Below are 15,773 nucleotides of genomic sequence, written 5' to 3'. Positions count from 1 at the left end.
ACAGAGCCCGTAATTGAGTATCCCAAAAAAGGCGAAGCTGGTCGAAAGTTCAGTTGCTAATGTCACGGGCATCAGCAGAAAGAGGTAGGAGGGCAGTGAAACTATCACTAGGTGCTAAATTGTTGAACAATCATGACTCTTCACAGAACGTGGGGTTCGGAGGCTTGTCTGCTCTGGAAAGTAGGATAGATGGTGATCTGCAGCATCTCTGCAGAAAGGACACAATGCTGGTGCATGCACAAGTCTTTTGGAGCACACCGTTCATCGTAATTGTTGGACACGGAGCTCCGCAGCAGACCATCCTTACAGGTTCATGTGTTGACCCAATAACATCCTCAATTATTACTGCAGTAGGCACAGGACCATCAGAATTCAACCGTTGATCAATGGAAACGTGCCGGCTCTGCAGGTGAATAATACTTTTGCTCCACTAGATCAATGTTCATCTCCATAAACACCATCAATGAGGTGAACAGCGGCTCGAAACATGCGGCGCTGCACCTCCTGTGCTTGCATGGGACCTGGGGTAGTAATCAAAGACACATTGACAGCTGTGAACCATCTGCATCCCTTCATGCTTGATGTCTTTCCTCAACAGCGATGTTATCTTTCAGCAGAATATATGTCAATGTCTCAGAGCCAGAACTGTGCTACAGTGGTTTGAAGAATATTAAAATGAACTCACATTGGTGTGTCTGCAGCAAAATTTGCCTGATATAAATCCTATGTAATCCCTATGGATCATTATCGGGTGCCATCACAACATACGCAAATTAGCGGCCCATTAATTATGCATATTACATGACTTTCGAGTAGACATCTAATGCCACATGCCTCCACAAACCTACCAACAAGGTGTCGGATCCCTGCTATGCATAATCAGTGATGTATTTCGTTCCAAAGGCGAACAAGCGTGCTATTAAGCAGGTGGTCATAATGTTTCGGCTGATCAGTGTAGTCACAATCGTAGCCATTTTGGCTTCATTAAACAAACAAAATTAGGTAAAGAGCACCACTGAAGCGTATGTACCACAAGTAATACTGCCCAACTACTTTTCTTATAGATTGGTCTGACAACAGGGTATTTCACTTTGTTGGATATATTCCCCCTTATCATGGTGAGGTACTGTGTATGTGAGTGGAAACACCAAGTGATTATGGACAATGGAAAGGAAATAAGATTATAAAAATGCATGTAATTGCTTTCTAAATTATTTAGCTCAAACAATACAGAGGTAAATGCATCTATTACATTTTAGATTCCTCAAAATAGCCATCCTTTCCTTTAATCACCTTAGATACTCATGGTAAGTGATGGGCCAATTTTGCCAGGGTTACAGTTGGAATTAGTCTCCATTCTTGCTGCAGGACCTCCCACAAGTGTGTCCCACTCACAGTTTCCCATTTTCGGGTCCTCCTGTCCAACTCCTCACATAGTAGCTCGATCAGGTGGCCATTCCATGTTTTTCATAATTTTCTGAACCCATATAGCCTTCACATATATCTGACAAGTGGGATGTATGTTTTGGGTAGTTGTCATGCTGCAAGACAAACCCTGTCCCAATCAGACGCAAATCAGATGTCTTCACATGTTGCTAGATAATGGCACGATAATCCTTTCGTTTCATTTTTCCATCTAATTTCACCAAACCCTTGACTTTATTCCCTCCAAAAAATCCCCATACCATCACAGAACACCATCGCTGCTTCACAGCTGCAATTACACACTGAGGATTCAAGCAGTCATGGGGTAAACAGTGTACGAACTGACATTGTTTACTTCTAAACATTTTGAACTTGGGTTCATCAGTGAATATGACTCTTTTCCAATCTCCAGGCACCCAATTTCGGGTATTGTCGCCAACTGAAGTCTTTTCTTCTTGTTAACAGGGTGCAGCAATATAATAAAGACAAAATTAACTATCAATTATTAACAACTGAACTTTAAAGACATCAACTTGTCTACTGCAAGAATACAGAATGAAGAAGACCCTGAAGAGCACGATACTAAAAACTTCTGGAAACAATGCAACAAATGAAAACAACTTCCAAAGGCATTCTGCAAAACTGGATACCAAGTAAATATCTGTTTCTGTTGTATGTAAATGACTGGGTAATTTGTTATTTGTAAAAGGAGACTGTTTAGCACTTATTATTTGCAATGTGTTCTTTATCTGATGTTACTCACATCAACACCAGGAGGGTAGTGCATCACTGTTACTTTCAGTTGGCTATGATTAAGAGTGGCATTTAAACCGTAACCACAAGGCTACTTACACTATAAAGTAGTCATCCCAAATCTCCTACCCAAAGACTTGTAACTCCACTATTCAAAACTTCCAACCAATTGCTTCATAGCATATTTTTAAATTTTATTTGCAGAATAGTAACCATCACGTACTAGAAAATGTCTACTTCAAGTACAAATAATAGAACGTTACAAAGAAAATTTCATGCCCATAACAGGCTGTTTAAAATTTCTTGTCTTAGCTCCACAGTAAAAAATGTTTTAACATGCCAGAAGCTATAATACATTAGAAGCTGTAATATGTTACAAATTTTAGTAAAGTAAAAGGCAGGAATAAATTTAACATTTTTCTCTAAAACCTGTTAATGTGTTCTGCTGCTCGTGGTCTTGCGGTAGCGTTCTCGCTTACCAAGCACAGGCTCCCTCCCAGGTTTGATTCCTGGCAGGGTCAGGGATTTTCACCTGCCCCGAGATGACTGGGTGTTGTTGTGTCATCATCATCATCATCATCATCATCATCATCATCATCATCATCAATCATCTCCATTACGGTCAGAGGAAGGAAACGGCAAACCACCTCCATTAGGACCTTGCCTAGTACAGCGGTGCGGGCCTCCCACATCGTTCCTCTACGCTCTGCCAAGAAGCATGGGACTTCATTTTCTGTTGATATGACTGATTGAATTTCTTGAAATGAACCTACCACAATGCATTTGGCTGTTACAGAACTAAACAATGAAATTAATGCCCTCTTTATCTGCTTACATGTTCTACAAAGCCAAAATGAAGTTGATGTATGCCTGCCTGACCATCACGTAATTACAGAAATGTATATGTTAAACCAAAAGTACTGAACATTAACTGCATGGAAAATATATAGACAGGAAGAGTTGGCATATTTGTTAATAATGATCATCAAAGTCAAATCTATTGAACCCAGTATTCCACTTAGGTCAACAATTTGAATTGCTGTTATGAGGAAAAGTCTTTATTATTATTATTATTATTATTATTATTATTATTATTATTTCTTTTCTCAGACGTTATGTCTGGTCAAAACTGGAAAGTGACTCAGACCTTGATCAAGCGCGACTTCCTTTTAACTGTACGGTATATGTTATATTGCATTTAGGAACTTTCGGGTAAATGAACATGTGTCAATAATTACGGATTTCTGTCGTTCTATATAAAAGTTTGGATGTAGCTGTATTGCATTGATGTACTAGTGGATATTGTGTGGTATGACTCCTGTAGTTGATAGTATAATTGGTATAATTTCAACTTTATCCCGATGCCACATGTCCTTGACTTCCTCAGCCAGTTGGATGTATTTTTCAATTTTTTCTCCTGTTTTCTTCTGTATATTTGTTGTATTGGGTATGGATATTTCGATTAGTTGTGTTAATTTCTTCTTTTTATTGGTGAGTATGATGTCAGGTTTGTTATGTGGTGTTGTTTTATCTGTTATAATGGTTCTGTTCCAGTATAATTTGTATTCATCATTCTCCAGTACATTTTGTGGTGCATACTTGTATGTGGGAACGTGTTGTTTTATAAGTTTATGTTGTAAGGCAAGCTGTTGATGTATTATTTTTGCTACATTGTCATGTCTTCTGGGGTATTCTGTATTTGCTAGTATTGTACATCCGCTTGTGATGTGATCTACTGTTTCTATTTGTTGTTTGCAAAGTCTGCATTTATCTGTTGTGGTATTGGGCTCTTTAATAATATGCTTGCTGTAATATCTGGTGTTTATTGTTTGATCCTGTATTGCAATCGTGAATCCTTCTGTCTCACTGTATATATTGCCTTTTCTTAGCCATGTGTTGGATGCGTCTTGATCGATGTGCGGCTGTGTTTGATGATACGGGTGCTTGCCATGTAGTGTTTTCTTTTTCCAATTTACTTTCTTTGTATCTGTTGATGTTATGTGATCTAAAGGATTGTAGAAGTGGTTATGAAATTGCAGTGGTGTAGCCGATATATTTATATAAGTGATTGCTTTGTGTATTTTGCAAGTTTCTGCTCGTTCTAGAAAGAATTTTCTTAAATTGTCTACCTGTCCATAATGTAGGTTTTTTATGTCGATAAATCCCCTTCCTCCTTCCTTTCTGCTTAATGTGAATCTTTCTGTTGCTGAAGGTATGTGATGTATTCTATATTTGTGGTATTGTGATCATGTAAGTGTATTGAGTGCTTCTAGGCCTGTGTTACTCCATTTCACTACTCCAAATGAGTAGGTCAATATTGGTATGGCATAAGTATTTATAGCTTTTGTCTTGTTTCTTGCTGTCAATTCTGTTTTCAGTATTTTTGTTAGTCTTTGTCTATATTTTTCTTTTAGTTCTTCTTTAATATTTGTATTATTTATTTCTATTTTTTGTCTGTATCCTAGATGGACATCTGTTTTTTCCATCGCTTCTATGCAGTCACTGTGGTTATCCAATATGTGATTATCTTGTTTAGTGTGTTTTCCCTTGTCAATGCTATTTTTCTTACATTTGTCTGTTCTAAAAGCCATATTTATATCATTGCTGAATACTCCTGTTAGCTTTAGTAATTGCTTGAGTTGTTGATTAGTTGCTGCCAGTAGTTTTAGATCACCCATGTATAGCAAATGTGTGATTTTGTGTGGGTATGTTCCAGTAATATTGTATCCATAATTTGTATTACTTAGCATGTTGGATAGTGGGTTCAGAGCAAGGCAGAACCAGAAAGGACTTAATGAGTCTCCTTGGTATATTCCATGCTTGATCTGTATTTGCTGTGATGTGATATTATTTGAATTTGTTTGGATATTGAGTGTAGTTTTCCAATTTTTCATTACTATGTTTAGGGACTGTATCAATTTAGGATCTACTTTGTATATTTCCAACATTTGTAGTAACCATGAGTGGGGTACACTACCAAATGCTTTTTGGTAATCAATGTATGCGTAGTGTAGCGACCTTTGTTGAGTTTTAGCTTGATATGTCACCTCTGCATCTATTATCAGTTCCTCTTTACATCCTCATGCTCCTTTGCAACAGCCTTTTTGTTCTTCATTTATAATTTTGTTCTGTGTTGTATGTGTCATTAATTTCTGTGTAATGACTGAAGTTAATATTTTGTATATTGTTGATAGGCATGTTATGGGGCGATATTTTGCTGGGTTTGCTGTGTCTGTCTCATCTTTAGGTTTCAGATAAGTTATTCCATGTGTAAGTGTGTCAGGGAATGTGTACGGGTCTGCAATGTAATTGTTAAATAATTTAGTTAGATGTGAATGTGTTGAGGTGAACTTCTTTAGCCAGAAATTTACTATTTTATCTTTTCCAGGGCTTCCAATTGTGTGTAGAATTAATTGCTCGGGTGACTTCATGTTGCAAAATTATCACTTCAGGCATTTGTGGTATCATCTTGTATGTGTCTGTTTCTGCTTGTACCCACCGTGCATGCCTGTTATGTTGTACCGGGTTTGACCATATGTTGCTCCAGAAGTGTTCCATGTCTGTTATGTTTGGTGGATTGTCTATTTTAATGCGTGAGTTATCTATTGTCTGGTAAAATTTCTTTTGGTTTGTGTTGAATGTTTGATTTTGTTTCCTTCTATTTTCACTTTTTTTGTATCTTCTAAGTCGTTTGGCCAATGCTTGTAATTTCTGCTTCTTTTCATCTAATTGCTCTATCGCTTCTTGTTATGAGATTTTACCCATCCTTTTTCGTTTTTTGTCTGATATTTCATCTCTTATAAATTGTGTTAGCTGTCCGATGTCTTTTATCAGTTTTTCTATTCTGTTCTGTAGCCTGTGTTGCCATGCTGGTTTTGTGGGTTTCTTCTGTGTGTTGGTTGGTTCTGATCTCTGCCTAGTGTGTATATTTAGTGTAGTGAGTGCTCCTATATAAATCAGTAGTTGTAACTCTTCCATAGTTGTGTTTTCATTTATTTTGTTGTGTATGATTGTGTTGATAGTTTTTATTGTTGTTTCGACTTGTCGGTTATTTGGTGGTCTATGCAAGAATGGTCTAATGTCTGTATTTGTGTCTTTGTATTCTATATATGTCAGCTGAAATTTTTCTTCTATATCTAACATGTGTGTCACTTCGTGTTCTATTTGTGCTTGTTCTGGTGGCTGTCTTAAGATTTCGTTTTCCTCTGATTGTATAATTGATGCGTGTTGTCCTTTGTTTGGTTGCTCTGGGATGTTTGAGTCCATTACTGTATTTTCTCCTTCTTCTGATTGCACATTATTTTGTGCCAGTATTTGTTGTACTTGTTGTTTGATGTTTTCTAATTCTGACTGGGGTATCCTGTTATTTTTGATTATTACACGGATCTGATCAGCTAGTCGTCGTTCTGTTAAAAATTTTAATTCTGGGTATCTGGTAATAAATGTTGTGTATACTTGTGATCTGTATCCAGTTGTGTTGGTTCCTAGGTTTGTTGCTTGGTAATAGCAGAACATGAGGTGTCGATTAACTTTATCTCACCATCTCATCCTCTGTCTTTGTTTTCCTTCTAGGGTGGTTGCAGGAAGCATATCCTGCAAAACACCTCTATTTGGATTTAAATCATTTTCCAGTTGGCTAGCAGTGTCGTTACCATTGTGGGCGGGCATAGGGTTTAAGCGTCGTCCCCGACCATGACGGCACTTGTCTGAGGCTTCTTTAGTTCTGTCCTGAACCAACTAATCACACTAAAAGGGGGCTTAGCCCTATTAGGGGTTTGTTCTTTTCGTCGCCTTTTACGACTGGCAGAACATACCGGAGGCCTATTCTTTTCCCAGGCCTCCACGGGAATTATTATTATTATTATTATTATTATTATTATTATTATTATTATTATTATTATTATTACAGTAAATAGATCCCCACAGGAATATTTTCAAATGATTTTAGAAATTTTTGTCATTATTATACAAACTAGCAGACAAATGTAATAATACGTTAGTCTGTGGAGATATATTTTTTATTTCCTGCAAGATTCTAGTAATCTTTTGGAAGTGTTTCTAAACAGTTATAACCTGCATTAATTTCCCCATTAGAATTACACAGGAATGCAGTGCATTCATAGACAACATAGGTGAACACTTAATCACCGACATAAATGTTCAGGTCTGTTAGAGTGCTAGAAGGTCTAAGACATGACCCTAATGAGTTCTTTCTCTAATTATAAGCCTGAAGTAATTTTCAGAAAGACTTCCAGAATAATGTCACATAAATTATGCCCTTTGGGTTCAGTTTTGATAGTGTGACTCTCTCATTCTATAGCTGGTAATTTGAAGTCTCCCCCTGTTACAATAGTATGATCAGAAAACTTACTCGCCATATTCTGAAAGTTCTCTCTGAATGCTCTGCCACTACAGCTCCTGAATCAGGTGGTCTACAAAAAGCATCTGATCACCATCTCAGACTCAACTTTGATGCTTAACTTCACCCGGATTATTTCACATTTGAAATCCGAAATAACCCTAGCAGTACCAACTAGGCAATTGGGAGGAGGGGTATTTTACACTCTCCTTTCATAAATATTGGAATCTAGTCCAGTACTTTATATTTTATAATTTGGAAAAATTATTAATTGTTTTCAATTAATTCTTCTACCTGATTGTATAATTTTTTAGTTAAACTTGATCCAAAAATTTTACTAATAGCAGTAGATGCAACTTTTCAGAACAAATGTGATGTTCAGTATTCTCTGGTTCTGGAAACTACCCACATATCAGTATCTCTTTATAACGTATGTTGTCAATAAAAGTCAACAAGAATTAGGTAAACCTTAATTTTTTTAATTTTTTGTGGTGGTTATAAACCCCTTCCCCGTAACAAAGGGAGAGAAGTCCTGGTGCAATATTATTGTGCAATTTTCTGAACCTACATTTCTGACGTAAGACATGGTTCAAACCAGAGGACCATGATCAACTCTAGGTACGATGCTACAAATAAGGGGCTGAGCTTCCATCCCACATGAATTGCTACCTGTCTACACAAATTCAGCTAATTGCCTAAAGGAACAGAGTACGGTCTCAGAATCCAAGCGGCAGATTCATTCATGCCGACATCAACTCTGATTTGCAACCATTTCCACCCTGTACATCCAATAGCCATCAGCAGGGCCTTGTCCACATCTCAGATGAGACCTGGCAAACATGCCTAGTGCACACTTGCTTAATTCCTTACCAGTCTGCTGTTTTCCTGAGGGGCTCCATTACCCACTTAATACGGGAGCACCCAATGACTAGCAGACCTCCCCTCTGCACTTGTCTGAACCTGCCAGGAAAAATTAGCCAATGGGCCAACAGGCGAGGCATCTTATGCTGGCTCAAATGTCCTATGAACACTGGATAGCACCTTGCACCTTTTGCTAAAGCATAATGGGGCAACGCTCTCCCCAGTGGTACATGGCCCATCACAGTTTGTCACTCACCCTTGAGTGAAGGCAGACCACTCAGATGATGTGCATCAGAAGACACAGTGACAGTGAGGCTTCCAGGAGATTCCAACAGCATTAAAATTATTACAGCTTCTACCAGAGGTGCCTCAATGTCATTTCAGCTTAAAGCAGTAGCCTGAAGTCTGTAGAAGCCAATGCAACTTCTAGCTGTTTCCAGACAGTGGCCAGTTCTCCTTGTATCTGCACATAGTATGCACAGTTTCTATCAATTTCTACTGTGTAAGAACCGTACAATACCACAAAAAAGAATACACAAAACACAACAAGTGGCAGCAGATAAGAAAGAAGAAACAGACTTCAGCAAGGGAGAAAAATTACCTCACTATGGCACTCTCCTTCTCCTAAAACTGCAATAAACACTATGTACAAACACAATCTACTGCTGCAGCTGGCACCTGCTCTCGCTTGGGCAGCTGGAGGCTTCTGGGTATTAAAGTAGTACACGCAAAAGTTGTAAATTTCAAAGTGAATCAAGCAACATTAAAACTAATAGTGAAGGGAATGCACGATTCTCAATTAACAAATAAAACCTAATATTCTACGTGCCTAAGTGTTTATACCAATAAAAATCTGAATATGTTACAGATCTTTGTTAACATCTATGGCCAGATCATCTTTGTCATGGAAGATATCAAATTTTGGAGATGAAAATATCAAAAAGTTGACTTATTATTCTATTTTTATACACAAGGGCTTATGGAGGCATAATCTGAGATTACTCATCCGTCACTGAAGATACAAACTTTCACTTGCACAGAAGTGTGCCATAACAATAATTTGTGTCGTCCACTCCTTAACGAGTTTAGAAGGCTCTTTCAGCAGTTGGGCATACTGACAACAGTCTCATAGTACATTTACTCCCTTATGAAGTTTGTCGTCAACAGTCAATTGCAGTTTGGAAACAATGACATTCATAAATATAATACTAAAAGCAGAAATTTCCTATATTATTCTTGACACAGCTTTAGTGTGGCACAGAAAAGAGGGGGGGCAAGAGAGGGAGGGGGGAAGAGGGGGGAAGAGGGGGGAAGAGGGGGGAAGAGGGGGGAAGAGGGGGGAAGAGGGGGGAAGAGGGGGAGAGAGGGGGGAAGAGGGGGAGAGAGGGGGGAAGAGGGGGAGAGAGGGGGGAAGAGGGGGAGAGAGGGGGGAAGAGGGGGAGAGAGGGGGGAGAGAGGGGGAGAGAGGGGGAGAGAGGGGGAGAGAGGGGGAGAGAGGGGGAGAGAGGGGGAGAGAGGGGGAGAGAGGGGGAGAGAGGGGGAGAGAGGGGGAGAGAGGGGGAGAGAGGGGGAGAGAGGGGGGGAGGGGGGGAGAGAGGGGGGAGGGGGAGAGAGGGGGGAGGGGGGAGAGAGGGGGGAGGGGGAGAGAGGGGGGGAGGGGGAGATAGAGGGGGGAGAGAGGGGGGAGAGGGGGAAGAGGGGGAAGAGGGGGGAGAGGGGGGAGAGGTGGGAGAGGGGGGAGAGGGGGGAGAGGGGGGAGAGGGGGGAGAGGGGGAGAGGGGGGAGAGGGGGAGAGGGGGTGGAGAGGGGGGGAGAGGGGAGAGAGGGGGAGAGAGGGGGAGAGAGGGGGGAAGAGGGGGGAAGAGGGGGGAAGAGGGGGGAAGAGGGGGGAAGAGGGGGCAAGAGGGGGGAAGAGGGGGGAAGAGGGGGGAAGCGGGGGGGAGAGGGGGGAGAGGGGGAGAGGGGGGGAGAGGGGGGGAGAGGGGGGAGAGGGGGGAGAGGGGGGAGAGGGGGGAGAGGGGGGGAGAGGGGGGAGAGGGGGGGAGAGGGAGGGAGAGGGAGGGAGAGGGAGGGAGAGGGAGGGAGAGGGAGGGAGAGGGAGGGAGAGGGAGGGAGAGGGAGGGAGAGGGAGGGAGAGGGAGGGAGAGGGGAGAGGGAGGGAGAGGGGGGAGGGAGAGAGAGGGGGGGAGGGGGAGGGGGGAGAGAGGGGGGGACGGGGAGAGGGGGAGAGGGAGCGGGGGAGAGAGAGGGGGAGGGGGGAGAGAGGAAGAGGGGGGGAGAGAGGGGGGAGGGAGAGGGGGAGAGGCAAAGGGAGAGGGGGAGAGAGGGGGAGAGAGGGAGAGAGAGGGGGGAGGGGGAGGGGGAGAGGCAGAGGGAGAGGGGTAGAGGGGGAGAGGGAGGGGGAGAGGCAGAGGGAGAGGGGTAGAGGGGGAGAGGGAGAAGTTTGACTATCTACCCAATCATGCAAAGATAATAATGTACACAACATTGTAGTTGAGAATAATTAAATATTAGGAAGAAGAGATGACTCACTGAAAGGCAGAAGTGCTGCATCATCGAGGGGGGGGGGGGAGTACGTGCATTGGTTTTTCCTAACCCATCAACCATGGACCTTGCCGTTGGTGGGGAGGCTTGCGTGCCTCAGCAATACAGATGGCCGTACCGTAGGTGCAACCACAACGGAGGGGTATCTGTTGAGAGGCCAGACAAACATGTGGTTCCTGAAGAGGGGCAGCAGCCTTTTCAGTAGTTGCAGGGGCAACAGTCTGGATGATTGACTGATCTGGCCTTGTAACATTAACCAAAACGGCCTCGCTGTGCTGGTACTGCGAACGGCTGAAAGCAAGGGGAAACTACAGCCGTAATTTTTCCCGAGGACATGCAGCTTTACTGTATGATTAAATGATGATGGTGTCCTCTTGGGTAAAATATTCCGGAGGTAAAATAGTCCCCCATTCGGATCTCCGGGCGGGGACTACTCAGGAGGACGTCGTTATCAGGAGAAAGAAAACTGGTGTTCTACGGATCGGAGCGTGGAATGTCAGATCCCTTAATCGGGCAGGTAGGTTAGAAAATTTAAAAAGGGAAATGGATAGGTTAAAGTTAGATATAGTGGGAATTAGTGAAGTTCGGTGGCAGGAAGAACAAGACTTTTGGTCAGGTGATTACAGGGTTATAAATACAAAATCAAATAGGGGTAATGCAGGAGTAGGTTTAATAATGAATAAAAAAATAGGAGTGCGGGTTAGCTACTACAAACAGCATAGTGAACGCATTATTGTGGCCAAGATAGACACAAAGCCCATGCCTACTACAGTAGAACAAGTTTATATGCCAACCAGCTCTGCAGATGATTAAGAAATAGATGAAATGTATGGTGAGATAAAAGAAATTATTCAGGTAGTGAAGGGAGACAAAAATTTAATAGTCATGGGTGACTGGAATTCGTCAGTAGGAAAAGGGAGAGAAGGAAACATAGTAGGTGAATATGGATTGGGGGGAAGGAATGAAAGAGGAAGCCGCCTTGTAGAATTTTGCACAGAGCATAACTTAATCATAGCTAACACTTGGTTCAAGAATCATAAAAGAAGGTTGTATACCTGGAAGAATCCTGGATATACTAAAAGGTATCAGATAGATTATATAATAGTAACACAGAGATTCAGGAACCAGGTTTTAAATTGTAAGACATTTCCTGGGGCAGATGTGGATTCTGACCACAATCTATTGGTTATGAACTGCAGACTGAAACTGAAGAAACTGCAAAAAGGTGGGAATTTAAGGAGATGGGACCTGGATAAACTGAAAGAACCAGAGGTTGTAGAGAGATTCAGGGAGAGCATAAGGGAACAATTGACAGGAACGGGGGAAAGAAATACAGTAGAAGAAGAATGGGTAGTTCTGAGGGATGAAGTAGTGAAGGCAGCAGACGATCAAGTACGTAAAAAGACGAGGGCTAGTAGAAATCCTTGGGTAACAGAAGAAATATTGAATTTAATTGATGAAAGGAGAAAATATAAAAATGCAATAATGAAGCAGGCAAAAAGGAATACAAACGTCTCAAAAATGAGATCAAAAGGAAGTGCAAAATGGCTAAGCAGGGATGGCTACAGGACAAATGTAAGGATGTAGAGGCTTATCTCACTAGAGGTAAGATAGATACTGCCTACAGGAAAATTAAAGAGACCTTTGGAGAAAAGAGAACCACTTGTATGAATATCAAGAGCTCAGATGGAAACCCAGTTCTAAGCAAAGAAGGGAAAGCACAAAGGTGGAAGGAGTATATAGGGAGTCAATACAAGGGCAATGTACTTGAGGACAATATTATGGAAATGGAAGAGGATGAAGATGAAGATGAAATGGGGGATAGAATACTGCGTGAAGAGTTTGACAGAGCACTGAAAGACCTGAGTCGAAACAAGGCCCCGGGAGTAGACAACATCCCATTAGAACTAATGACTGCCTTGGGAGAGCCAGGCCCAACAGAACTCTACCATTTAGTGAGCAAGATGTATGACACAGGCAAAATACCCCCAGACTTCAAGAAGAATATAATAATTCCAATCCCAAAGAAAGCAGGTGCTGACAGATGTGAAAATTACCGAACTATCAGTTTAATAAGTCACAGCTGCAAAATACTAACGCCAATTCTTTACAGATGAATGGAAAAACTGGTAGAAGCGGACCTCGGGGAAGATCAGTTTGGATTCCGTAGAAATGTTGGAACACATGAGACAATACTAACCTTACGACTTATCTTAGAAGAAAGATTAAGAAAAGGCAAACCTACGTTTCTAGCATTTGTAGACTTAGAGAAAGCTTTTGACAATGTTAACTGGAATACTCTCTTTCAAATTCTGAAGGTGGCAGGGGTAAAATACAGGGAGCGAAAGGCTATTTACAATTTGTACAGAAACCAGATGGCAGTTATAAGAGTCGAGGGGCATGAAAGGGAAGCAGTGGTTGGGAAAGGAGTGAGACAGGGTTGTAGCCTCTACCCGACGTTATTCAATCTGTATATTGATTAATTTGTTAATATCGAGTATAGATTTAAGTGTCAGGAAGTCGTTTCTGAAAGTATTTGTACGGAGTGTAGCCATGTATGGAAGTGAAACATGGACGATAAATAGTTTGGACAAGAAGAGAATAGAAGCTTTCGAAATGTGGTGCTACAGAAGAATGCTGAAGATAAGGTGGGTAGATCACGTAACTAATGAGGAGGTATTGAATAGGATTGGGGAGAAGAGAAGTTTGTGGCACAACTTGACTAGAAGAAGGGATCGGTTGGTAGGACATGTTTTGAGGCATCAAGGGATCATAAATTTAACATTGGAGGGCACCGTGGAGGGTAAAAATCGTAGAGGGAGACCAAGAGATCAATACACTAAGCAGATTCAGAAGGATGTAGGTTGCAGTAGGTACTGGGAGAAGAAGAAGCTTGCACAGGATACAGTAGCATGGAGAGCTGCATCAAACCAGTCTCAGGACTGAAGACCACAACAACAACAACAAGCTTGAGAAAGGAATTTCATTTCAAAAGCCAGCAAAGTAAAGCTCTGTATCTTTTGTTTGCGTACCTGTCGACAATGCAACGCTTCTGCCTTTCAGCGAGTTGTCTCCTTTCTTCCTAAATAATTCAATCATTGAAAAAATTTATCCTGCTCCTATGAAGAATTTCTGTGTGTGTACTGGACTACACATTCAATAGCCCAATATTTCATAGTTAGGGTATCATTATCATTTGTGCGGCACCTACCAAACAATTCACAAAAGCCCATTTATGTGCCACCTACCAAACAATTCACAAAAGCCTCAATGTAAAACCCTCATACACAACAAACATAAATCCTACGATTACGGTTGTGTGTGTGTGTGTGTGTGTGTGTGTGTGTGTGTGTGTGACATCCCCTTCTTCCCCATATTGTTCCAAAAGTTTTTATGTTTATGTTTATGTTTATTTATCAGTTTTACTGGGAAAAAATCACAACCTCAAAATTAGTATTGTCTCACTTATCAATCTCTTTGAGAACTAAATAAATTTCTGGTTGGAATTTTTTTTTTTTTTTATACAACTGTAAATAGTTTGTTCTGTTTGATACAGAAACAAAAACCTTCAGATACAAATGAAACTTTCTGAAATAGAGACCCCCCCCCTCCCACACACACACACACACACACACACACACACACACACACACACACACACACACTGTTAGTACTATACAGACCAACTATGTTAAATACTTCCAACATTATATTCTATTGTAGAAAGGTAGGTAAAATTGTAATTACATTTTCTTTCTCCAGTTTGCTCAGTCTTCTTTCCTGATCGGCGGTCCGAGATGACACGTCCATAAAATCCTACAAAAGGGATTAAAAGGGTCACATTAATGAACATGAAGTAAATAAAAAGAAAGAAAGATGTTAAGGAATTTCTTCCCAGACAGGAGAACTGCAAGCTCAGTGGATAAAGGATGGCGGGGGGAAAAAAAAAAAAAAAAATCAGTCAAGGCTATTTTGAAGTTTCATCTCCTAGAGTTCCCTTGAAATCACTTGCAACTTTACATCAAAAATTGCATTACTGTAGCCGTTTTATCTTTAGGACGTATCCAGCAATTACCAAAGAGTATGTGACGGTGTTCAATTGCTTATATCTGTCAGTATGTACAACAGAGCTGTTTCTCTTAGCCTAGGTATGATAAAAACAAGTACTGAACTATAATATGGAGCACCATTCATTCATTCTGTACCTCAATACAAGAAAGTAACTGAGCATCATTTTAGTGAGCATGGAAGCAAATAATTTTACTCTTGGTTAATAACTACAATTTTGTCCACACCCAGTACCACTACCTCCTACTTTGCATGCATCCCAAATGACATTATTGCTCATTGTCACCTTGTGAAGAAGTTCCATACTGAAGGGTGAATGCTGGTAAATGGGATGACCAAAAAGTTATGATATGTAGAATAAAGAGTTGTTGCTTCATGCAAGATGTGATTCACCAGCTGTAGCAAAGAGAAGATACTCCTCAACAGATGCCATTTTGTTGGCTTGATCATCAACTTCATGCCCACGTCTTCTCTTTATTTCCCTACATTCACCCTGTTTCTAAGGAAGTATGGCTGTCTGTACGATTTCTTCTGCAGCATTTGCAACATCAACAGCTTCTTGTGCATTCCTTATCTCTATAACAACCTCGTAATCGGCATTGGCACTCTGCATGATGCAAAAATAAATGGCATCTGTACCTTACTGTACATGTGGCCCAGCCCCCATGGCCTCTAAACAACACCCACTATCACCCCATGAGGTAGATATTACTGCACTTACACCACCCATGTTGATATCCACACACTTATTCACTTTCATACA

At 41.1% G+C, this 15,773-nt stretch overlaps 1 protein-coding gene across 3 annotated transcripts in view; it reads right to left on the bottom strand.

Annotated features, from left to right (window-relative positions):
• Window positions 1-15,773, bottom strand: part of LOC124555635 (spindle assembly abnormal protein 6 homolog) — a 275,888-nt gene that overhangs the window by 109,707 nt on the left and 150,408 nt on the right. For all 3 annotated transcript variants that reach the window (XM_047129612.1, XM_047129613.1, XM_047129614.1), the window contains one exon: window positions 14,690-14,758. In XM_047129612.1, coding sequence (XP_046985568.1) covers window positions 14,690-14,758 — 69 coding nt within the window. The remainder of the gene's footprint in view (window positions 1-14,689; window positions 14,759-15,773) is intronic.

Source organism: Schistocerca americana, chromosome X (assembly GCF_021461395.2).
Source record: "Schistocerca americana isolate TAMUIC-IGC-003095 chromosome X, iqSchAmer2.1, whole genome shotgun sequence".
Classification (NCBI taxonomy): Eukaryota; Metazoa; Arthropoda; class Insecta; order Orthoptera; family Acrididae; genus Schistocerca; species Schistocerca americana.
This window is presented reverse-complemented; position numbering and strand designations above follow the sequence as displayed.